The sequence below is a fragment of the Stenella coeruleoalba genome (genome assembly GCF_951394435.1).
Source record: "Stenella coeruleoalba genome assembly, chromosome: 1".
NCBI lineage: Eukaryota > Metazoa > Chordata > Mammalia > Artiodactyla > Delphinidae > Stenella > Stenella coeruleoalba.
In genome coordinates, this window is record NC_137169.1 from 18,614,742 (window position 1) to 18,640,678 (window position 25,937).

Below are 25,937 nucleotides of genomic sequence, written 5' to 3' on the forward strand. Positions count from 1 at the left end.
GGAATGGGTCCTGGCGCCAACCAGTATCTCTTGAGTAATTGATTCATGGAACTGACTCACTCATTTAGATAAAGTATAACTTCTAGTGTTTTTTTTAACCCCCTCAAACTCCCATCGCTTTAGCCTAATTTTGTGCACACAGGAATGAGTCTCCCACTTCTGCCCCCTCCCTCACCATTTCACTCACTGAACAGCACTGATACCCGCTTGGAGCAGACGCTGGGTTGAGGGAGGACAGTCATCCACATGTGACAGGATCTGGGCTCTGGGACAGAATCTAGTGCAAGCTCTCTGGCTGCTTTATATGTAAGTCAGCCACAGCCAGCCCCTTACTGACTCCAATTCATATACCAGTTCACTCATTCATTCCTTCGTTCACTTATTTAATATCAAGTTTCCACCCTGTGCCAGATGCTGGCACCGGGAAGAAAACAGTCCCTTCCCTAAAGGAATTCTCAGGATGTAGCATCCATTACCCCAACGCTGCCCATTCTCAGCGGCTCCGAGCACCGTGCTTTTAAGAACCCGTGCAATTGGCAGCCCTGCCATCCCACCACTGTCCAGAAGGTGGCAGCAAACAGGCAAAGAGGAGCTCAAAAGGTGAGGCGGGCAGGGTGGAGGCCCTTGGGGATCACCTGGAGAGGAAGTTCTGCCCTGGTTTCTGGAAAGGACCTACTGCACACCCATTCAAGGGGGCAGATGCCCCAACCTGACTACAAGCCGCAATATGCATGAAATGTGAATTGGCAAGGATATTTGGTTATGAGTAATAGAAGGCTCTGAAAGTTGGCTTAAAGCTAGGATGCAGGGGGCTTCCCTGCTGGCGCAGTGGTTGAGAGTCCGCCTACCGATGCAGGGGACAGGGGTTAGTGTCCCGGTCTGGGAAGATCCCACATGCCGCGGAGCGGCTGGGCCCGTGAGCCATGGCCACTGAGCCTGCGCGTCCGGAGCCTGTGGTCCGCAACGGGAGAGGCCACAACAGTGAGAGGCCCGCGTACCGCCAAAACAAACAAACAAACAAAAAAACCAAAATACAAAAAACTAGGATGCAGGGAAGCCGAGGACAGGGCTGCAGCTGGGCCTCAGGAATGGACTGGATCCAGTCCATTTCTCATCCTGGAGGCTCATGTGGAGGTCCCATTGTCGTCTTTGTACCCTGAGCTTTCCTGTTCTTTGGAGTGGGAAATAGTGTCAGAGCCGGTTGGAACTTAATTGTTCCAGGCCAAGCCAGCCAAGAAGACATCTGAATGCCAGGGAAAGGGACTTGTTGGATTAGCTCATCTTGGGTCTAGAGCCTGCCCTGGCATTAGTAAATGATGACAGTCCGCAAGCACAGTTCTGGGCAGTGTGAAAATGAACGGAAACCTCATTTCAGATGGAGTTGGGAGGACTGAAGGGAGAACTCTCAAGCTCTCGCTGTCAATTGCAGACTCAACAGAAAGAGACATACCTTTGCATCTCCAACAGGAGGAGGGTTACTATTTTACTACCCAGCAGGAGGAGGAATTTCTCTTTGCCTGGCAACAGCCTAGCCAATAAGAGACTGTAGAAACTCAGCCAATGAAAAGCAGTACACTTCAAACTCTCAGTTTGCTCCAATAGACTCTGTGTTTATAACGGCCCCTCCCAACTAACCTCTTTTCCCCTATAAAGGAACATTCCTCTCCGTGTTCTCTGGACTTGCCTGTGGTTCACCATAGATTGCGTGTCCCAAATTGCAATTCTTTGCTGTTCCTGAATAAACCCGTTTTGCTGGTAAAATAACAGGCTGTTTTATTATTTTTAGGTCTTCAGCTGTTACCTTGTGGGAGAATTGGTGGGACCTGGGAGACCCTCCCCAGTAGAGATCTACTGGAATGAGTTTGGGTTGCAAGGCTGCCACATAGGATTTTCTGTATCCTTCCATGGACCATTGTTGCAATAGGGTGAGCTGCCAGGTGGTAGGTACACCTCTGGCTTCGTTGTAGCACCCTTCTCATGTCCTCAGCTTGATGGATTCCAACTGCAAGTACCTGCAGCTCCCTGGGAGGGAGTGGCTCTCTACACAGGACTGATGGGAGTTGGATAAGCCTCCCAGCTCCTGTCACTGGCAGGGGAACAAATCTGGAGGGTCCAACACTGAACTCCCAAAGCTCCCTAGGAGGACTGAACCCTAGTTGCCCAGAGCCATGACCTGTTTGATTATGCATCTGGACTGGCTACCTCCCCTCCCTCTCTTCCCACTCCCCTACTGATGCTTCTGGAATCGCCACACTGCTTTATACCCGCCAATCCTCGCCTCTGGGTCTGCTGCTGGGCACCCAACCCAAGACCCTGTAGTCTTAACGGCGAGAAGAGTGGTGAGGAAACTTTGAGAAATGAGAGCACACGCTTTTCCATTCAATTTTGCCCTTTTCTCTAAAAATAGAGCTCTTTATTTAAAACAGTTTAGGGTAGGCCCCAACAAACATTAGGAAATTATCTAAATATGACATAAACATAAAATAAAATTAGAAATAACTACAAATATCTTAGAACAATATATAATCTCCTCACTACCCTAAAGAACGGGAATGTTGCTTTCACCCGGGCATCACCCACTCTGCCCCTGACATCTTTCACGCGTGGCCCTGGAGTTTCCACTATGCAGTTCCTGCCTGCTGGGGACATGAAAGGGCTTTGTAAACAGTTCAGTGCTGAGCACACCTGACAAATGATAATATTGAATAGCATGCTCTTTCCTAAAGCTGCCCAGTTTTTTGTTTATGACTTAATGACCATAAAGGAGCTGGAGTTTAGAATTAATAGAAAGCTCAGCGTCTGTCAGAAATTAAACTTTAAAAAAATGCTTAAAAAACACACAAGGTTTCAGAACAGAGAGAAAGTGGTTCCTTCACACAAGCCTAAGACAATAGTGAGGATAGCTTTTAGTTATTTGGAATTTACTTCCACGAAGCAGCTTGTCTGGTTCCAGAAAGGACACTGGGCTTGGTCTGGGTATTCTCCTAGGAACTGGCCGTGAGCCACAGCCCTCCCCAGCTCCATGGTTCCAGTTTGTTCTTCCTCTTCTGTGCTCAATCATGGATGTAGACAAGCCTCATTGCAGGGAAACCCCTGCAGAAATGCATGTACGTGTGTGAGTCCCAGCAGTGGTGAAGGCCTCCTGCCAGCCTCGTGCCCCTTGGAAACCCTTGCCGAGACCTCAGTACTGTTTACATGGCCAAGGGGACGGGGGTTGGCCCAGCTGGCCAGAGACCGACAGTCCCACCCTCAGAGACGTACAGAGTAAGTCAACATTTTAGCTTCCTCGTTTGAAACAAAAGACAGGTGTTCAATTTAAAAAGGGGTTTGCTGACGTTTTCTTTAGCAGTTGAAACTCCTAAGCACAATCTTACGTAGAGGGCCACCAGAGAAAATCAGGGCCCAGGGAGGCTGCTCTGGTTGCGCTGCGGGGATCCTACAGCCCACGGCTCCCCCCGAGATTGAGACGCCTCCTGTGAAGCCCAAGGCCTTTTGGGAACACAGTTTGAGAACCCCTGGACCAGATGCCTTCGAGAAGCTTTTCCAGATCTTCCATTAATGTTCCACCCTTGCGTTGCCTTCAAAACACAGCCCCGTGGATAAAATGCTTATGAAGATGCTTTTTACACAAATGGAGGAACTTAAGTCCTGGCAGGTGAAATGGCAGAGCCAAAGATGTTCGGATTCCTGTGGTCCCTGCAGGGCCACAAAACTGACAAAACCTTGGTCTAACGGGTGAAGACTCAGCTCTGCTCGTCCATATTCTGGTGGGTGTAGGTTAATAAAGCGGTCGTTTGAGAACATCCATCACTACCCTCAGGTAAGGACAGTCACCTGTTTCCAGAAGACAGTGGTTTCTCAAAACTGGAAGAGGAAATGGGATGTCTTTACAACCACAATGGTCACCTAAAGGGTCTGAAGTGCTAAGTTGGGATCACGGGCCCAGGGGTCCAACTCCCTGCTGGGTTGCTACCCCACCACCAATTAATCAGACCCCCTAGAAGGTGGGCCATTTGGTATTTTCTTTGCTGGGAAAAGGGAGAGGGACCCTTGGCTGGGCTCCAGCTTCTGAGAACTGTTTCCTGACCAGGAGGCAGGGGTCAGTGAGGGCAGGAGGCAGGAGAAAGACTAAAGGTGGGAACTCCAGTCACTCTGAGTTTAGGGTCACAGGTGGGAGATGCCCAGCGGTCCCCTCAGAGCCTGGGTGGATGGAGAATCCTACCAGCCACCACGTGGTGAGTGCCAATGGTGTGGAAGGCATCACACGTCTCTGTCGGAACCCTCACCGTGCCCCAGGTGGTAGCTGTAGAAAGGAGACTCGGGTACAGAGAAGGAAGGTATCTCCCCTAAGGCCACACAACTGGGAAATGGCAGAGCTGGGATTTGGACCCAGGCCTCTTTGATAATGGAAACAGTGCAATGCCTGACCCAGAGACTGGGATTTGAAGGACATGCCTTTCCTCTTCCTCTCCAACACCCTCAGCCAACTGGATTTTTCTTCACTGGGGCCCACCCTAGGGGACTCATAAATCAGGATGCCGAGCCTCGGGGAGGAGGGAGCCCAGCGGGTGCTGGAGAGAGGCGTTGAGTCCTGCTACACTTGGTCTGCCTCCGGATTTCTTCCCTCCCCAAATCCAGATGGGCCCTTGTGCTGTCAGCCTTCAATGTCCCCTGTGACCTGACCTCGCCTGTTTCATGTTGTGCAGGGATGACTTTTCCAACTGGCCTGTCACCCCAGGGACAGTGGTGTGGTCTGACACCCAACCAACCTCTGACCTCCGCCCATCCCTGTCTCCACCCCTCTTGGCTCTCGGCCCAAAGCTCGCAGGTCATAGGACGGGGTGGCTTCTGACTGCTCAACCTGGCGGACACCTCTAGCCGGGTTCCCCGAGGTGCCGTAAGAACCCGCTGCTGCCCCGGCGATGATGCTCTCAGGATTTCAAGTCTTGGTGGCACGCTGGGTCCCCAGAAAGCTCAGGAGCACCAGACTGGGAGGGACGGCTCACCTGGCCAAGTAGTGCCCCAGTGTCCTACCTCTGACCTCGATCCTCTGGAGGCTCTTAGCCCCGCAGCTGCCGTCACTGCTGTCCTCACTTTCTGATTCCCCCCCACCCTCTTCTTCTTCCTCGGGGCTGCTGTCCCAGCAGAAGGTCAGAGTCTGAAGAGAAACTGGGGGCTCCCTGGGAACCAGAATCAGCCCTGGGGACGGTAAGCCCCAGCTGACCCAGGAGGACGGGTTGTCTTCTGGGGGCTCTTCCAGGGAACTCGAGTCCTCGGAGAATTCAGGTGGTGGGAGAGGCTTCTGGAACTCCTTCCCACCCGGTCCTCGGCCTGGCCTCTTCTTGGCCAAGTAACCAGATGATCCAGCCTCGTCCCAGGTGGAGGAGCCCACAGTGCTGGCCCAGCTTCTGTCTGAAGAATCGCAAGCAGAGGAGCCTTCGACCTGGACCAGAGGAGTCCAAGGCCCTCCTGCCTCCGCCTGCCCCGGGCTCTGGTGTTCCTGCCCCAGGAAGGGGGGTGGTTCAGTGTAGGGCTGGAAGCTGACACCATCATCCGAGCTCTCCTCGTCGGCCTCCTCCTCCTCAGCACTGTCCTCTGATCCTGCCTGGACGGTGGCTGGGGCCCTGACTCTAGGGGTCAGCCTGACCCTTCTGGTCTGTTCCTTTTGGGGACAGAGGATCAAGACATGCAGGCACTCTGGGCCACTGGGTTGAAAGGTTGCCCCGGGGTGTCTGTGTCCAGAGAGGTCCTGATCGGGGGAAGGGGGAGAAGAACAGAAGATTCAGCCTTTCTGGAAGAGTGACCGTTCTAATTTGGGTTCCCCTGGAAATAGACTCTGAGACAAGGATTCAAATGTAAGTAGTTTCTTTGGGAAGTGATCCCAGGAAGTGTCAGCAAGGCCTAGCAGCCGATACCGGGGTGTTATCAGGCAAGTTACCCCGAGGGCAGCTGGAACTTAGCCCCGCCGGGGACACAGGCCTCAGAGCACCATCGGGTGAGGCATGGAGGGGTGGTGGCGGTGTGAATTCTCTGCCACATGCAGCTGGTGATGTGCACGGGCAGAGCGGACACCAGAGGCCAGAGAAAGCCTCCAGGTTTCAGGTGCCAGCTGCAGGGGGTCGAGCTGGTAACTTACCACATAATGGGAAGGCAGAGGGATAGGGCAAGGTGCAGACCCCTCTAACACAGAGGTTGTCCTTCAGTTAGTGGGAATTCTGTGCAGGTTCCATATCCAGGAACGTTGAAACAGTCCCGTGTGGCAGGGACTCTCAGAATCCCTCCTCAAAGCCCCCACCGGACCCGAGTGCCCACTGAGCCTCATCTCCCACAGCCTCACTTTCCAGGCCTTCATCTGAACAAGTCTGACCTCTCCAGGCTTCCCCTGTCCCAGCTGGCCCCAGGTTCTAAGCAAGCGAGCTGGCAGTCCGGTGGGGAAATTCCAGCGTCTGCCTGGGCAAGACTGACCCTCGGTTAGATTGTGAATGAAGTGCTGGGACTCTTTTAAGATGTCCCCTTTAGGTGCCACCCTCCCGCCTCCCCTCTGGGCATCTCTCCTGAAGCATATTTGCTATTTTAGTTTGGTGCCAAAGGAATGAATTACTAATGGTGAAAATTTAGACAGGAAGATAGATGTTTCGCAGTCTGGGCCATCTTGATATTCTAGCTGAACTATCTCTAAGTCTAGCTCCACTTCCTTGCTCTTCGACAACCCTCCCTCTCTGTCGCACACCCCCAGATTTGCCATACCAGGGCCTGTGGCATCTTTGCCTGATGAAACCAGGGGTTCCCCCTGAAGCTCTTCCAGATCACAGGCCCAGTGGCAACGACCAACAGCAGTGGCAGCAGAAGGGGTAGCAGTACCAGGAGTGCCCAGTTGGATCCTAGGAAGAAAAACATAATAACAACTAGAGAAGCAGGGGCTCCTGTCTATCAACGGCATCTGTGCTGTGGGCTTCACGTACATTATCCTATTTAATCCTCATCAGAGTAAACCCGTCCTACAGGGTGTAGAAAGCAGTGTTCAGAGAGGTTATGTAAGCTGCCCAAAGATACAGTGAGTGGGGTGGAGCTGGGATTTTAATCGAGGTGAGTCTGTCTCTAGACTTGTGCTCTTAACCACCATATTATGAAGATCCTAACGCCCAGGGGAAAAGTCCCCACTTCTGTACCACTTTGCACACACCTGGGGCCTCCAGGAAGAAGCAGGTGGGCTCAGAGAACTTGCTGTATTTAGGGGAGCCAAAGGTGTATATAGTTCTGGCGCTGAGGCAGTGGTGTCCGCTGGTGTCTGGTTGGAGAGAAATCTGGACTGGCTGGCCATGGGGAGTGGCTGGAAAACTGGCCTGTTTGGAGAGAGAAGCAGAGGCGGGTGGACCTGCTGGGGGGCGCTGGCTCCATGCAGCCAGGACAGGGTGGGGTTGGCAGGACACAGCGGTGACTCCTACACCTTTTCTTGCGTTAAGGCTTAAGCATTCAGGGAGCACGTCCCCACACTCTCTGGTTTCTCTTCCATGGAGTTTCGAGGTAGAGATGGTCTGGGTTCAAAAGCAGCCCTGCCACTCAGGGTCACTCCCATGCACACCCCACCAGGGCCCACAGGCCCTCACTTTCAGGGACAGATGCCTCAGGCTTCCTGCCCTCAGGGCGTGTCAATCAATTAGGGCGGGGGCGGTGGTCACTCAGCCATTACAGACACAGAAAACTCTAGGGCTGCCTGTCTAACACAGTAGCCACTGGCCACAGGTGGCGCTTGAGCCCTTGAAGTGTGGCTGGTACCAACTGAGATGTGCTCTAAGTGTAAAATACACACTGGCTTTCACGAAAAAAGAACATAAAACTTCTCAGTAATTTTTATATTAACTACAGGTTGAGAAGATAACATTCTATTGGATGAAATAAAACCTACTATGAAAATAAATTCACTTGTTTCTTTTTACTTAATTTAATGTGGAACGCTTAAATGACACGATGTGGCTTGCATTATGTTTCTACTGGACAGTGCTGGTTGAGAATATCTGTGAGGTTCTTGGAGGTGAGGACCACATCGGATGAAGATCTATCAACGTGTCTCTGGGATCCAGAGTGTGCAGGAGGTTAGGAGTGGGAGCATTGGTTCGGTAAAAGACAGAATGGACAAGAACGGGGGTCCGTAGACTACAGCCCCATCTTTTTTTTTTTTTTTTTTTTTTTTTTGTGGTACGCGGGCCTCTCACCGCCGCGGCCTCTCCGGTCGCAGAGCACAGGCTCCGGACGCGCAGGCTCAGCGGCCACGGCTCACGGGCTCAGCCGCTCCGCGGCATGTGGGATCTTCCCGGACCGGGGCACGAACCCGTGTCCCCTGCATTGGCAGGCGGACTCCCAACCATTGCGCCACCAGGGAAGCCCCCATCTTTTGTTTTAAATAGAGTTTTCCTGGAACACAGCTATGCCTGTTCATGTACCTATTTACTTATGGCTCCTTTTGTGTTACAGATGGAGTTGAATAGAGGTGACAGACGATAAGGCCTGCAAAGCCAAAAGTATTTACTATCTGGCCAATTACAGAAAAAGTTTGCCAACCCCTGCCATAAATAAATATATACAGACATATGCACACGCATACACAGAAACAAGTCTGAAATTGGATATATACCACATAGTTATTTGCGATCATCTCTGTGTACTTTTGGTTTTCTTCCTAGAATTTATCTGTATTTTCTAGGGTTTTTTTCTAATGAATCTGGTGGCTTAACAAGTAGGCTAAGTAGGTTCTTGGAGCCTGTCATACTTCAGTCAGATTAAAAAAAAAAAAAAAGGTTTCATAATTTTAAAAAAAAATAGGTAGAAAACTGCTGTTTATTACCTGTAATGTGCAGGGGAAGGATGTCCCGAACTTGGCCTCTTAGGGGGAGGGGGGCAGAGGTGGGCCACAGGCCACTCACACTGTGCAGAGTCAAGGGGTGACTGCCAGGAGTGAGGGGTATGCAGGGAAGGCTTCCTGGAGGAGGCTTTCAGGGCCTGGAGGGTGAAGGGCACTGGGGTTTGGTGGGAGAATGAGGAAGGGGACCCAGCCTGGGGGCATGAAAGGGGTTTCTCACCTCATTCCCGGTCCCCTCTTTCCAGAAATACACCTCATAGCTCAGATCTGGTTGGGGCATGCAGTGGGGCAGCTGGTACGTGGCATTGACACTCAGGATCTCGTCTGTCCGGGTGAATACCAGGACAGGTGGGGCTGGCTCCACTGGCAGAAACAGAACAGGACCCATCAGGACCTTCTGGGGGCCACAGGGCATCCATCCCCCAGCCTCCAGGCAGGCCTGTTCCTCACCCAGTCCAGAGACAGTTAACCTCCCTTTACTCATGTCATCCCTTCCACTTGGGTGCCCTTCACATGTCACTGGTCTGTCAGCATCCTGTTCATTTGTATTAGTTTTTGCTGCTGCCATAACATATGACCATGAACTTAGTGGCTTAAATCAACACAGATTTATTATCTCTCAGTTCTGTAGGTCAGAGTCTGGGTGGGCTTGATGGGGTCCTCAACTCTGGGTGGAAATCAAGATGTCAGATGGCCTGGGCTCTTATCTGGAATTTTGGGGGAGAATTCACTTCCACGCTCATTCATGCTGTCAGCAGAATTCAGTTCCTTGTGGTTGTGAGACTGAGGTTTATTTCTATGCTGTTGTTAGCTGGGACCCTCTCTCAGCTCCTGAGGGCACCTGCATTTTTTTTTTTTTTTTTAAATTTTGGCCGCGCTGCACAGCATGTGGGATCTTAGTTCCCTGACCAGGGATTGAACCCGAACCCCCTGCAGTTGAAGCACAGAGTCTTTATTGGACTGCCAGGGAAGTCCTGCCACCTGCATTTCTAATCACGTTGCCCCTTCATCTTCAAAGCAGAAACACCATGTTGAATCCTTCTCACACCTCAACTCTCTCTGATTTTCCCTTCTTCTACACCTCTTCTGCCTCCAGCTGGAGAAAGTTCTCTGCTTTTAAGGGTTCATGGGATTAGATTGAGCCCATTTGGATAATCCAAGATAATCTCACTACTTTAACACCCATAACCTTAATTAAAATCCCTTTTGCCATTTAATAGTAACATCTAACATATTCAGAAGTTCAGGGATTAGAGCATGAATATCTTTGGGGAAGTCATTCTGTCTATCATGGTCCTCCCTCTGACTCCTTGAAAATCATGTCCCTCTCCAATGCAACATACATTCTCCCCATCCCAAGGTACCCCAGGGTCTCATCCCATTACAGCATCAACTCAAGTTCTAAAATCTCATCATCTAACGTATCTAAATCAGGTTCAGGTGAGACTTTGGGTACAATCCATTCAGTACAACTCCTGGGACACAATTCCTATCCATTTGTGGACCAGTGAAAATAAAGTACAAGTTATCTGCTCCCAATATAAGGTGGTGGGATAGGCGCTGGATAATAGTTATAGACATTTTGGTTCAAACAGGGAGAAATAGGAGGTAAAAAGGAGTCACTGGGCTGAAGCAGTTTTGAAATCCAGCTACACAAACTGTACTAGGTTTTAAGGCTTGGGAACTACTTCTCCTTGGCTTTCAGCACTGCTCTCTGGGCTCTTGGTTCCACCCTCTGAATCATCCTTCCTTTTCATGAAAGGTAGCAGGTATTTGCAGCTAAGTAGTTTTACCAGTCTGCTTCCTTCCAGTAGAAATTGGGGGACCAGTAGCCTTCTTTCTTTTCTTGTCCTCTCTGTCCCTTTCCGTTCAAGCTGGCAGTGTTTCTGCCGATATAAAATTCTCAAGAATTTTATGGGTCTCCTGTGGATGTCATGGGGACCCACTCCATTAGACAGAAGTCAGTTCCACAAATCTTTTTGAGATAAGCCCTTCTCTATTTTTGGCTTTAGCGGAGCTGGCTGAGGGATAACACTTCAGCTTTCTAGAGGCCCTTTGATTTGACTGAGGGGAACTGAACTGTGTGTCAGACCCTTAAATCTCTTCAAAGAGTCTTTTTCTTGATTAAACACTTTGATCTTTCTGAGGTTTTAGGAAATGATCGCACAGCCGCACACTTGGCTGTTTCTCTATGTCACACTCTTGGAAGCAATTTCTTTAGTATCTTTTGCCATCTGTAGAGGTTAAGAATTTCCCAAATCTTCAAGTCCTGGTTCCTTTTCGTTTATGCTCTTTCCTCAATTTCTCTCTCTCCTCCTTGCATTTTGCTATGATTACCAGGAATAAACCAGGCCATGCCTTCAACACAACATTTATCAAATCTCCTTGATAAATGTCCAGATTCATCATTTACAAGTTCTGCTTTCCACATACCGACAGGACACAATTTTGCTAATCTTTTTGCCAGTATATAAGAGGCATTCCCCCTTCCTGAATTTTTCAATAATAACATATTCCTCACTTCCTTCTGTGAGGCAGTGCTTTTAGCATCCAGACTTCTACTAACAGTCTGTTCGTGATGATTTAAGAATTCTTGAAGGAGATTTAGATTTTCTCTATGATGCTCCTCGCTTGCTTCTGAGCTCTCACTGGCAGAGTCTTTAATGTCCATTTCTAATGACAGTCTGTTCAAGGTCATCTAGGTTTGACTGATGGTTTGAAGATGGTGGGGGCAGTGAGTTGAAATAAAGTGGCAAGAGAAAATTAATACACCATTGTTCAAGATCCAGCTGAAATGCCACTTCTTCCATGCAGCCCTCCCTGAGTACCAGCCAGTAGGAGCTCTGGCCACACTGGTCATCCCTGTCCTGTGTTTGTGCTCAGGGAAAAGATGTGGCTTCCACAAGGTGCCACTACTTATGTGTTCAGGAAATATCCACGGGACACTGATATGTATTAAGCCCTGGGCAGGGAGCTGAGGGGAGTGGGGAGATGAGGCCTCCATAAATCTTGACCTCAAGGAGTTGGAAGAATTTAGGGGGAAATGAAATACATAAACTACCAAAACTCAAGAGAGAGAGTGACCAGGGTCACCACAGCTGAGGGCAGAAATAGGAAGGAAGGGTCACACAAGCTTGAGGTGTGCTGCAGGAGAATCAGAATATTATTCAGGGAGGAGGAGGCAAAAAAAAAAGTAGCCTCCTTTCTGCATCTTTCCCTCTGTTGTTCTAATTCTTATTCCTATTCATCCAGCCTCTGCAGTGGTTCATCCATCATTCTTCTAGCCAGACAGCCTTTCTGTCTGCCTTCCCATCTTTCTTTTCCTTTCTATCCATCCATCCATCCTTCCCAACTATGCTTCTTTTCCTTCCCATCCACGCATCCTTCTCAACCATCCTTCCTTCTTCCTAAGCATCCTGTCTTTCTTTCTTTCCAATTGACATTTCTTCCTTCCTATCCACCCTGTCTTCCTGTTCATTTATACTTTCTTCCTTCCTTGTATCTAGCCAATCAGCCTACTTTTCTACTCCTCCATCCTTCCTATCCATCCATTCTTTTCTTTCCATACATCTTTCCTTCCTGTTTTTCCTTTCTCCTTTGCCTCTCCTTCCCTTTTACCCTTCCTTCCCTTCCCAGGCAGCCAGCTTCCTTCTGTACTCACTACCCACTGATCCATCTGTCTGCCTTTCGTTCCTATCCTCCACTTCTCCATCCATACTGGCTTCTTCATGGTAAGCATTTACTCATCCATCTAGCCTCCTCCTTCCCACTCATCCATCACTTCTTCCCCATCCTCTCCACACTTCTTTTCTTCTTACCCATCCATCCTTTTCCTCCTTTCGTCCATCCAACCAGCCAGCTTCCTTCCATCCAAATCATCTCTTCTTCCTTCTCTGCCATTTTCTCCTGCCATCCTTCGTTAAATCCCTTCCTCATCCCCCTTCAAGCCCTATTTTGTCCTCAAACATTTTGAGAAGCCTGGGTGATAAGTTACAGATCTCAGCTCCATGAGCCTATTGTCTGAGTATTTATCCTCCCCTCCTTACTCCTGACCTGATCGAGCACCTTGTCCCAGATCAGAAAGAGCCATTTCACATCCCGTGTCCATCACTTACTAGCTGGCAAGTTCCTTAACTTCTGTGAGTCTTGCTTTATTTATTTTTAAAAAATGGGGTGATGAAAATGAACCCCACAGGTCTGTTATGAGGATTAGAAATAAAATACATTGGGGGAAGAAAAGCACTCTCCTCACTCAATGTTAACACTGGTGATTTATGAAGGCTGTAAGCATGGGGAATGTTTTCCTCTCTATTTTCATCTCCTTTCCCCCCCAAATTTCTACCGTGTACAGAAATTACTATTGCAATCAGAATTTTTAAAAATTGTTTCTTAAAGAGAGAGATTGAACCTTAAAAAAGTAGGAATAAATATATAAAGTGCCTTGTGTAGTTCATGACCAAGGTTGTGCTCAAAAGAAGATCATGAACCTCATTAGGAGGAGGTACAAACTGAACTGCTGGGGCTGGTGAACTCCCCTAACTCCCTGCCACGAAGTCAGGCTACTTGGACATGGGCCAGGGCCCGTGGCAGGTGGCCCCAGAGAGCTGCCCACTGCTTTGGGGAAGTGGGAGACAGATGGCCAGGATAGCAGTGCCTCTGAGCCAGGCTCCTGAGCAGACGGCCTCCCACAGGTCCTTCACTTACCTTCAAAAAAGTAATCCATGGACTTGGACTCCACCCAGGGTGACCTGGCTCTGGGAGAAACCGCTCGCACACGCCCCTTGAACTTATTGCACAGGTCTTGTTTCTCCAGGCACATCAGAGAACACTGTAGCTCTTTGGTTCCTGCACACATTTTTACTCTCCGCCACTGTTTGGGGGTTGCAGAGCTGAGGGAGGAGACAGGAGGGTCATGGATTCAGCCTCTTGGGGGTGAGAAAACTTAGAGAACATGCGATCACTCGTCCCTCCATCCCACCTGATCATCCATCCATCCATCTGTCCAGCCAGCCAGCCATCGGCTGAGACAGAATGAGAACAGTCCAGTCAAGAGCTTGGGCTCTGGAATGATAGACAAGGGGGGGAACCCTGGCTCTGCCCCTCACTAGCTCTGGGGCCTTAACGCAGGTCACTGTCCCTAAGCCTCAGTGTCCCCATCTGTCATGGCTCCCCCACAGGGTCGTCGTGCTAGTAACCATTTTCCCCGCGTTTATTCATTCAGGCATTTATGGACCCCCTGCCGTGTACCAGGCCCGGTGCCAGGCGCTATGCGGATGTCAGAGGGGAACCCACAGGTCCATGACTACGACCTTCTGAGAACACTGAGGTCCAAAGGAGGGACCTGCGTGCTGGGCATTATTCTTGGGCAATCGGCAACTCATGACAGATAGGTCCTGCCCTCGGGAACTTACACTCTGGAGGGAGGGGATGAGAGACCATCACATCAACAAGATAAATCCAGGAGCTGGTAAATGCAGTGGTCATAGGGTAGTGCGGGGGTGACTGCTCTCTGAAGGCGGCTCAGGAAAGGCCAGGAAGACAGTGCTGAAGCTGAGGCCGGGATGCTGAGAAGGGAGCCAAGAGAAGGCCTGGGGGAAGGAAACGCAAAAGCAAAAGCCTTGCAATGGGAAGGGACTTGATCTGTCCAGACAAAAACAAGGCCAGGGCAGCCAAAGCCCAGTGGACAAGGCCGGGAGAGGGCGGACAGACTGGACGTGAGGGTGGAGGGGCGTGGGCAGAGCAGGCAGGGTCTTGCCATCTTGGCAAGGGGCTCGGATTTTATTCCAAGTGTCAGAGGAAGCTATCAGAAGGTTCTGAAGAGAGGAACTGAGGTCATCTAATTTATGTTTTTAAAATATCACTCTGATAAACTAGCTAGGAGGCTGCAGCAGTGGTCCAAGAGAGAATGATGGGTGAGATGGCAAGAAAAGGTTGGGTGTAGGATGCATTTTGGAGGTAAAGCTGATGAGACTTGCTCATGGATTGGATGTGGAATGTGAGGGAAAGGAGAATTGAGGACTCTTCCTGGGTTTGGAGACTGAGCAACAGGTGACCAGAAAAGGCTGAGATACAGGTAGGCAAAGAGAGCAGATCTGGGGGAAGAATTCCCCTGTTTTGTTTTTTGGTGAAGTTATACTAGGTAAACATCAACGAAAAAAGGAACTGGTGTAGGCATATTAATATGAGACAAAATAGAAACTTCAAAGTCCAAAGCGTTAGTAAAGGTGAAAAGGACCACTACACAGTAGTGAATGATTCCACTTACCAGGAAGATATACAAATTCTAACTTATACGTGCCTATTAAATAGCTTCAAACTATATTCAGCAAAAATAGATAAAACTACAGGAAGAAAAAGAAAATCCACAATTACGATGGGAAATTTTTAATATATCTCACTCAGTAATCAACAGTTGAATAAAGAAAAATTATTAGTACATATGTTAAAAAAATGAACAACATAATTATCAAAGTTCGTCTAATGAACATATACAGAACAAACAAGAAACTGGTTGAGCCACATACGAACCCTAAACAAAATATTATCAAAAATATTAACAAAAATAAAGCAACTCTCAAATTTCAAAGAATAGGTATCTCTCAAACTATTTCCTCTAACTGCAAATAATCCAGTTAAAAATCATTAACAAAAAGAGAACTAAAGGAAGTTTGAATATTTTAAAATGTTTTAAAATGACTCATGGATCAAATATTTGCAAATGATGCAACCAACAAGGGATTAATTTCCAAAATATACAAACAGCTTATACAACTCAATCAAAAAGACAAACGACACAATCAAAAATGGGCAGAAGACCAAAATAGACATTTCTCCAAAGAAGACATACAGATGGTCAACAGGCACATGAAAAGACGCTCAACATCTCTAATTATCGAGAGATGCAAATCAAAACTACAACAAGGTATCATCTCACACCAGTCAGAATGGCCATCATCAAAAAGTCTACAAATAGTAAATGCTGGAGAGGGTGTGGAGAAGAGGGGACCCTCCTATACTGTTGGTAGGAATGTAAATTGGTGCAGTCACTATGGAGAACAGTATGGAGGTTCCCTAAAAAACTAAAAATAGAGTTCCATATGATCCAGTAATCCCACTCCTGGGCATAGATCTGAAAAAGACCAAAACTCTAATTTGAAAAGATACATGCACCCCAGTGTTCATAGCAGCACTACTGACAACAGCCAAGACATGGAAGCAACCTGATGTCCATCAACGGATGAATGGTATGTATGTATGTATGTGTGTGTATACATATATACGGGAATACTACTCAGCCATAAAAAAGAATGAAATAATGCCATCTGCAGCAACATGGATGGACCTTGAGATTATCATACTAAGTGAATTAAGTCAGACAAAGACAAATATCATATGATATCATTTATATGTGGAATCTTAAAAAAATGATACAAACTTATTTACAAAACAGAAATAGACTCACAGGCACAGAAAATAAATTTATGGTTACCAAAGGGGAAAGGGGACCGGGGAGGGATAAATTAGGAGTCTGGGGTTAATATATACACACTACCATATATAAAATAGATAAACAGTAAGGTCCTACTGTATAGCATAGAGAACTATATTCAATATCTTGTAATAACCTATAATGGAAAAGAATCTGAAAAGGAATATATATATATATATATATATATATATATATATATATATAAACCTGAACCACAGTGCTGTACACTTGAAACTAACACATCATTGTAAATCAACTATACTTCAAACAAAAAGACAGGAGACTCAAAAATCACATATTGGAAAATAAAATAAAATGACTCATGGATCAAAGAAAGAATTATGATGGAAGTTAGTAAATCTCTAAAACTGAATGATCAAAAATATAACACAAATAAAAATTTATGAGATGTAGTTAAGCATATAGCTTTAAATATTTATAACAGAAAATAAGGAAGGATAGAAATTAATAAGCTAAGCGATCAACTGAATGAGTCAGAAAACACATGCTAAAAACATATCTGTGAACAGATTGAAACTGTAAACTACTACTTCAAAATGGATTATAAAAGACATTTTAAAATGATATAAGACATGGAAGAACACAAAACAGAATCAGAGAAACTCAGAAAGGAGATAACAGAACACAGGAGTCAGACAAGAAACAATAACAACCACATTTCATAAACGAAGAATAAATTAGAAGAACAACAAGAGCAAATTAATACAGCAGATAATGCCTTAAAAGAAACAGAAAGTGAAAAGAGAGAAAGTTTCAAAAAATAAAAGAGAACTGGGGGCTTCCCTGGTGGCGCAGTGGTTGAGAGTCCCCCTGCTGATGCAGGGGACACAGGTTTGTGCCCCGGTCCGGGAAGATCCCACATGCCGTGGAGCGGCTAGGCCCGTGAGCCATGGCCGCTGAGCCTGTGCATCCGGAGCCTGTGCTCTGCAACAGGAGAGGCCACAACAGTCAGAGGCCCGCGTACCGCAAATAAATAAATAAATAAAAATAAAAGAGAACTGAAATGTAAATGCTAAAGTTTGAAAACTTCTAGAAGAAAGCACAGAAGAGGATCTTTGTGACCTTGAGTCAAGCAAACATTTCTTAGGACACTGGGAGAAAAGAAACCTGATGTGTTAGTCTGCCAGGGCTGCGGTGACAAAATGCCAGGCTTGGGGGCTTAAACCACAGAAATGTCTCTCTCACAGTTCTGGAGGCTGGAAGTCCAAGATCAAGGTGTCTGCAGGTTTGCTCTCTCCTGAGACCTCTCTCAGGAGATGGTTACCTTCTCTCTGTGTCCTCACCTGGCCTTTTCTCTGTGTGTGAGCAGCCCTGCTGTCCCTCTTCTCATAAAGGCACTAGTTCTATTGGATTAGGGCCTCACCCTTAGGACCACATTTAATCTTAATTACCTCTTTAAAGGCCCCATCTCCAAATACAGTCACATGGGTGTTAGGGCTTTAACATATGAATGACTAAGGGGGGGAACACAATTCAGTCCATAACAGGGAATTATGAATTAAGCTGCTATGAAAGTTTGTATACAAGTCTTTGTTTGGACATATGTTTTCATGTCTCATGGATAAAGATCTAGGAGTAGAATCTGGGAAACTCAGTTACTGAATGTGTAACTTTACAAGAAACTGTCAAGCTGTTTTCCAAAGTGATCATACCACTGTATTTCCCATCAACAATATACAGTCAGTGTCCACAGGGGATTGGTTCTAGGCCCCCCGGGAGATACAGAAACCTGTGGATGTTAAGGTCCCTTATATAAAATGGTCTCGTATGTGCATATAATGTATGCACATCCTCCCATGTACTTTAAATCATCTCTAGATTACTTATGATACTTAATACAATGTAAATGATATGTAAATAGTTGTAAATACAATGCAAATGCTATGTAAATAGCTGCTAGTGTATGGCAAATTCAAGTTTAGCTTTTGGCACTTTACGGATTTATTTTTCTTTCTGGATTTTTTTTTTTTTTTTGCGGTACGCGGGCCTCTCACTGTTGTGGCCTCTCCCATCGTGGAGCACAGGCTCCGGACGCGCAGGCCCAGCGGCCATGGCTCACGGGCCCAGCCGCCCTGCGGCACGTGGGATCTTCCCGGACTGGGGCACGAACCCGTGTCCCCTGCATCGGCAGGTGGACTCTCAACCACTGCACCACCAAGGAAGCCCCTGGATTTTTTAAAAAAATATTTTTGATCCATGGTTGGTTGAATCTGTGGCTGCAAAACCCCAGAATATGGAGGGCCATCTCCATGAGAGTTACTCCACATGTTTGTCTATGCTTAGTGTCATCAGACCTTTTAACTTTAACCATTCTAGTGAGTGTGAAGTAGTATTTCCTTGTAGCTTTAATTTGTACTTCTCTAATGACTAATGATGTTGAACATCTTTTCATGTGCTTATTGGCCATTTATATATCTTCTTTTGTGAAGTGACTATTCAAATATTTGGGGGGTGATTTGTCTTCTTATTTTTGAGATGTAGGAGTTCTTCATTTTGGATGTAAGTTCTTTGTCAGTGTTTATACTATGAATATATTTTTCTCAGTGGCTGGCTTTTTCATTTTCTTTGGGCTTTTTTTTTTTCTTTTAAAGAACAAAATTTTAAATTTGGTGAAATCCAGCTAATCAGCATTATTGACTAAATTGTGCACACACATCCCCCACCCAATTCATATGTTGAAGCCCTAACACCCATGTGACTGTATTTGGAGATGGGGCCTTTAAAGAGGTAATTAAGATTAAATGTGGTCCTAAGGGTGAGGCCCTTATCCAATAGGACTAGTGCCTTTATGAGAAGAGGAAGGGACACCAGGGCTGTTCTCCCACAGAGAAAAGGCCAGGTGAGGACACAGAAGGTGACCATCTCCTGAGAGAGGCCTCAGGAGAGAGCAAACCTGCTGACACCTTGATCTTGGACTTCCAGCCTTCAGAACTGTGAGAGAAAAACTTCTCTTGTTTAAGTCCCCAGTCTGTGATATTTTGTTATGGCAGCCCTAGTTAATGAACACAGATTTTGGTACCATAAGTGAGGTGCCAATGTAACCAATATCTAAAATTGTGTTAGTAGCTTTGCAGCTGGGTAACAGAGGCTGAAAGAGTTTTGAGGTTCATGTGAGAAAAAGTCTAAATTGCCTTGAAAAGACTGTTCGTCAGAATATAGATGTTAAAGGTGATTCTGGGGTCATCCCAGTTGGAAAGGAGGAATGTCTTACTGGAAACTGGAAGAAAATTGATCCTTGTTATAAAGTGGCAAAGAACTTGACTGAATTACATCCTAGTGTTTTATGGAAAATCAGAAGTGGAAAGTGATGAACTTGGATACTTAGCTGAGGAGATTTCTAAGCAAAGTGTTGAAGATGGGACCTGGTTACTCCTTACTGCTTATAGTAAAATGAGAGAGGAGAGAGAGAGAGATAGAAGGAATTGTTAAGCAAAAAGGAACCAGAAATTGAAGATTTGGAAAATTCTCAGCCTATGCATATTGCAAAAAAGGAGAAAGCGTGTTCTGGAGAGAACACCAACGTGGTGGCTGGAAAATCATTTGATAAGGAGATCGTGGGTGCAACTCACGGATTTAATCAGCCACCTCAGTAGAAGCCAGGGATAGGGATGGGATTATTACGTGAATCACCCTAATTCTGTTCACTGAAAAGATCTCAGAGCAATAGTTCAGTAGTGATCAGACAGCTACACAGACTGTGTCCTTTAAAACCATTTCTTACCAAATGGAGACGTGGCTGATTTCAGGTTTTAGGTCAGGAATTGTGCAAGTGAGTCTGGAACGTCTTTTCGCAACAGATAGCAATAAAGATATCATGAATTACTAGGGTCAAATTCAAAGGACTCAGGAGCCAACCTGAAGAGACATTCATGGACTAAAGATGAGACCATTCAAGCTTCAATGAGTAGAATAAATTGCAATGAATTGAAACCATCACATATGTTTAACTACTTGAGTTCGTAATGATAATAAAAAAACAAGTCAATCACCTTTGGGACATGATAGGGAACCAGTTTGTTATCTTGAAAACTGGTAAATTAAAGGAAAACAATTCAAGCATTTATTCTGTCTTGCCTACATGAATAGTACCACTGAATATCAAACACTACATGAGAGGAAGCATCTCTTTGTAAAATTCATTCCAGCTAATAAATGAAAAAATACCATTAGAATATCATGGTTTTGGAATCCTCGCAGGTGTTTCAAAAGCGTAAAAGGAAAGGAAAATATCATATAGGTCCAGAGGTTAGGCTTTCAATTCTTTCATCAATTTATCCCACCTCCGCTATGCCCAGCTGTGTGGCTTTGAGCAAAATACACTCTCAGTGCTTCAGTTACCTCCACTGTAGAGCAGAGTCACTGAATCCTTCCTCGTAGGGCGGTGTGAGATTAAAAACATTTCACGTATGGACACAGTGCAGACACAGAGCAAACACACAGGTCATGTTAGGTATTGGTATTTTCTGCCTCCTGATACAGTTCTATACCGTTCTTTCTTTTTAAAGCTCTCTCACAGTCTGTCCTTTCCCAAGCCAGGCCCCCATCACTCACATCTGGATGCTCCAGATGGAGGGACTGTAATAGAACAGGAAGAGCACAAGCTTTGGGGTCAGACAGACTTGGGTTTTTCTTCTGGTTCCATCACTGGCTTCCTTGGGCAGGTCACAGCACCTGAGTTGTTTCCTCGCCTCTAGAACAGGGGAAATGCACGGTCTGCCTGGTGATGCTGGGAGGAAGAAGGGAAATGCTCATGCAAGGCTCCTAGCACTCAGCCTGGCACAGGGTGGGTCCTGAGTACGTGGCAGTTTCTTCTCCTTTCTGCTTCCTCCTTCTCACCAATTCTAGATTAATCCTCCTGAGTATCTGCTTTCACTAGCTTGCTCTCTTACTAAAGAACTTCAGATGATTTCCATCTATGTGCAAAGATGGCAAATCAGCTTTCATTTGCAAACTCCTCTGCATCAGCAGTGGCTGCCTGGGCTGCCAAGGTGAGAAGGACTCCAAGACTCCGTGCAGGCTCCGTGGGGAAAAGGGTAATCATCTAGCGATGCCTAACATGGCTCTGCAAGAGATACACCTGCCTCCCTTATCTGCTGGAATGCCAAGCACCTCATCCAGGCCCTCAAGAATTCCCTCACTGGGTCCTCACAGCTCCATCCAAGCTCTGCTCTGACTTTTCTCAAAGACCTGACCCCACCCCCGGCAGGTCTTTCACCTGGGCGCTGTTCTCCATCAAGCATCATCCCCACCTCCAGAGCTTTATCAAACGCCCTCTCCCAATACCTGCTGCAGGCCGTCCCCCGTGGACACAGAGAACCAAGCCCCTCCGGCCCCTGCCCACCTCCTCGGTCTCCCCCTATCATCCCACCAGCCCGGAGGCGCCCCTCCACCTTTGATAGGCCACAAAATAGGTCATGTTCTGGGGGTTGCCAGGTCCTGGGAGCCACGTCAGGTACACACTGAAGTCCCAGGAGAGCAGCGTCACGTTCTGGGGAGGGGCCAGAAGGGGCCTCCCTGTGGTGGAGAAAGAGGCCATGAAGTCTGGAGCCATTCCGAGCAGTGCGGGCGGGCAGTAGGGTGCTCACCGAGTTTAAGAACCAGGAGTTATCTGGGGTGGCTTAAGTATAGGGGATGTGATGTAGGCTGGGAACCTGGGGTGTGGGATTCCAGTCACAGCCATGCCACCGACTGGCTGTACTGCAGCCCCTTCCCCTCCTTAGACCTCAGCAGCCCATCTGTGACATGATGGGAAGCCCACCCTGGCACCTGAGGGTTCCGGCAAAACAGTGCAGCACAGGACCATCTAATAGATTCCTGGACTCCAGGAGGGAACGGCCCTGAGGGTCTCAAGGAGCAGAGGCTCTGGCTTGTTCTCAGCCATGTCCCCAGAGCCTGCCTGCAATGGTCCCTGGCACATAGTAGGTACACAATAAAAATCTGTTGAGTGAATGAATGAATACTGTGATGACTTGGATTATTCCTAAGGTCTCCTAACTGGTCTCCCTGCTTCCAACCTTGTGCCCACAATCCATTCTCCATATAGCAGCAAGGGTTAAAATGAAAGTCACATCACGTCACTCTTTTGCTTTAAACCTCCAGTGGCTTCTGTTTCATTCAAGGTAAAATCCAAAGTCTTTACAATCACCCTCAAGACCCTACCCTATCCAACCCATGACTCCCCTTGCTGGCTCCTCTCCAGCCATTCTGGCCCTTTCCTGTTCCTAGAGCATGCCGGGCACACACCCACCTCTAGGCCTTTTCACGAGCTGTTCCCTCCGCCTAGACTGTTCTCCCCACGGCTGTCCATCTGGCTCACTCCTCTGCTTCCTTCCCATCTTTACTCAGATGTCATTGTCTCAGTGATTCTTTCCCTGACCACCTCTCACTGGCCCCTACTTCCCTCCTTGGCACCTCCTCCCTGCTAACCCTCATCTTCTGAAATATGCATCTGATTACACAGCTGCCCAGTTTCTGCCCTTCCCTTGTCCTCAGAATAAAGTCTATGCTCCTTATCAGGATACGTGAAGCCCTGCCCAGCTTGGCCTGGCTGGGCCATCTCGTTGACCTCTTCCTGAGAGCTCACCTACATACGTCACCAGGCTGCAGCCAGCCTTCTTTCTCGCCCTTCTCAAACCACCTCATTCTTCTGTGTGTCTTTGAACCCAGGTGTCTTTGACAGCGTGGTATTCACCATCGAATCTTTTAAAGACTTGATTCAAATGTCACTTCCTGACATCTTTCAGAAGTGGTGGTAATGCTGCAGATGATAATAATAGCAGCTAATGTGTACTGTGCCCTAACTACGTGCCAGGCACCACGCAAAGCACGTTACCTGCACTTCCTCCTTCAGTCCGCCCCACATCCCTAGGAGGTAGGTACTAATTAGGATCATCACATTACAGATGAGGAAACTGAGGCCCCCTCAGCTAATAAGTTGTAGAAACAGAATTCAAATCCAGGCCTAGCCACCCCCAAAGTCTGAGTTTTTTGGGTTTTTTTTAACATCTTTATTGGAGTATAATTGCTTTACAATGGTGTGTTAGTTTCTGCTGTATAACAAAGTGAATCAGCTATACATATACCTATATCCTCATATCTCCTCCCTCTTGCGTCTCCCTCCCACCCCCTAGGCGGACACAAAGCACCGAGCTCATCTCCCTGTGCTATGCGGCTGCTTCCCACTAGCTATCTATTTTACGTTTGGTAGTGTATATATTCCACGCCACTCTCTCACTTTGTCCCAGCTTACCCTTCCCCCTCCCCGTGTCCTCAAGTCCATTCTCTACGTCTGCAAAGTCTGAGTTCCTGATCACACTTCCTCCCCTGGGTTCTCGTGGGGCCTGTTCAGTCTTATTCTTCCAACATCTTTGGATCATTATTGGTCAAAGACATCTATTGATCACTGCGTGCCAGAGGGTTCCGAGAGGACTACAGCTCCACTCCTCCCCTTTAGGAGCTCATGGTCCCATGGAGAAGGCAGTGCCTTGAAGTGTCACATGGGTCATGATGGAAATCCATACAGGTTATAGAACGGCCTCAGGGAGGGAGGGCCCTTTCTGCTGGTGGCGCTCAGCTCGGCTCCACATCCCTGGCCTTTCAGACCACCCCACCCCGTGTCCTCTAGCTGGAACTGCGTCACCAGGATGCCAATGCCGACATTGCCCCAGCTTCTGGACTTCCTAGCAGGTGGCTGGCATGAGGCCAAAATCTGTCTACAATCGTCTTATTTGAGGACAGGCCTCAATTCTGAGCTTGGCCACAGTGGAGAAATAGCAGCTAGAGTAGTTACCTCCTGATGAGGCTTCGAAGGGTGCCGGGCATCGGTGTGAAACTTTATACACAAAACCTCATTCAATCCTCAGGACAAACCACCCTGTGGGGTAGGTGTCCTTCCCTTCCACAGAAGGCACTAGGCTCGGATACAGATGGTGAGTAATTTGCCTGAGACTACACGGCCAGTATGTGTGCGAGCCAGGATGAGAACCTGGATCCCGCTGCGCTTCACCCTAAACCTTCACACCATAGTTTGTGTTGTGTACACTAAATATTCCTCGGGTGTAAGGATAGCTAGCTCTAGACAGCAAAACTATTGAGTTTGATGGTGAAAAAGGGGTACAGAGGAACCCCTCCTCTCCTCCCTGCATAGGTCCACTGTCCCTCATCAGCTGCAGTAACACTGCTGCGGAGGCTCCAGGGGCTGGGGCATCCCTGAGCTGACCTGGGTGGGTGGACCGCCCTGTGCCAGCTTTCCATCCCACGGCCAAAGTTGGCCATGCTCACTTCAGCTTGTCTTCTCTGTTCTGTGTGTCTCGCCAATGCCTTCCTTCTTGCGTAATTCCCCTTAATTGCTCTGAGCCTCAGTTTCCCCCTCTGAAACGGGAGGAAATAATACCTATCTTCTAGGACAGTTGGGTTGTGATGCTAAACTAGAATAACGTGGTGCCCAAGAAGTTTCTCAAACAAATGCTGGCGTTTAACCTTAGTATTAGATGATGTCCAAGGGCCCTTCTAGCTCTTAAATTATTAGTCTAAGACTAGGGACATATCCTGGGGGCATTTTGGTGTCCTTCTCCCTGGATTGGTTGGGGTTTGGTGGTTGGTTCCTATCCCAAGGTATTCTGTACCCTGTCACCTTATTTACCAGTGAGAGCTCAGAAAAAAAGGTGGCTTGTTAGAATGACAGCACAGCACGGGCTAAGCTGGCACTCCTTCCCCTCAGGCCTGGGTGGAACTTCTGACAGCCCGAGTCGGGAGGAAGGGGAGGGCACCCCTGGCGACGGCAGGGCGCTTCTGCTTAATTTCCCCTACTAGTCAGGGTCTGTGATACTAATGCAGCGGATAGGGCTTTCAGGAAACCTTAAAAACCACTTTATAAACAAATGCAGCTGACTTTTGAACGGCCACTATCTTTTTTTCTGTTCGTCTGAGGCTGAACTGGCATTAGGAAGCTGGCTCAGTTCCTTCCCGGAAAGGAATTTCAAAGACCCGGGTCTGTTTAGTCCTCGGAAAAAGAAAACTGGTGCTGGGTGGGCTCTGCTAATTCGCACGGGTTGCGGCGCACAGACTGATGCCCAAGGCACTCCCTCCCCGGAGCTCTGGGTCGGAAGGTGGGTGCGGACCGGATGGGGCACCCCGCGGCCCCACGCCCACCCCGCGGCCCCGTGCCCTTACCTGAAGTGGACTGCAGCAGGCACAGGAGCAACGAGGCCCACCGCGGGGCCCCGGTCATGCCGGTCTTCCTGTGGCCCAGGGTAGGACCAGGTCCCTCCTCCAGGCCCATCCAAGGCAGGTGACGCGACTGGCAGCCAATGGGAGGCCGGGCCGCGGGCCCGCCCCTTCGGGGCCAGGACTGGGAAGCTCCCGGGGCTTCCCTTGCGGCTGCCGGGCTCAAACCCTCCGGTAGCTCCCAGGGCCTCTACTTCATTTTGTTCTGCCCGATCCCGGGGGTGGGAGGTGAGGGGGTATCAGTAAATCCGTGTGTGGAGGGAGGAGAGAAGAGGAAAACTGTTTATTATTAATAATCACAGTTAGGAATTCCAATACGAGACTTTTAACAGGACAGTCGAGTTC

The 25,937-nt window shown here is 47.9% G+C and overlaps 1 protein-coding gene across 3 annotated transcripts; it reads right to left on the reverse strand.

Annotated features, from left to right (window-relative positions):
- Nucleotides 1–2,349: 2,349 nt before the first annotated feature.
- Nucleotides 2,350–25,603, reverse strand: IFNLR1 (interferon lambda receptor 1). 3 transcript variants are annotated; one of them, XM_079918733.1, is made up of 7 exons: nucleotides 25,539–25,603; nucleotides 21,758–21,881; nucleotides 13,562–13,746; nucleotides 9,078–9,220; nucleotides 7,184–7,343; nucleotides 6,748–6,881; nucleotides 2,350–5,749 (listed from the first exon to the last, which is right to left on the reverse strand). In XM_079918733.1, exons 1-7 carry the CDS (start codon nucleotides 25,594–25,596, stop codon nucleotides 5,003–5,005), a joined length of 1,551 nt encoding a protein of 516 aa, XP_079774859.1. In that variant the 5' UTR covers nucleotides 25,597–25,603; the 3' UTR covers nucleotides 2,350–5,002. The 3 variants fall into 3 exon arrangements, with proteins under 3 accessions (XP_079774859.1, XP_079774860.1, XP_079774861.1); XM_079918734.1 differs by lacking the exons at nucleotides 21,758–21,881; nucleotides 25,539–25,603 and adding an exon at nucleotides 22,951–23,221; XM_079918735.1 differs by lacking the exons at nucleotides 7,184–7,343; nucleotides 9,078–9,220.
- Between the last annotated feature and the right edge of the window lie 334 nt (nucleotides 25,604–25,937).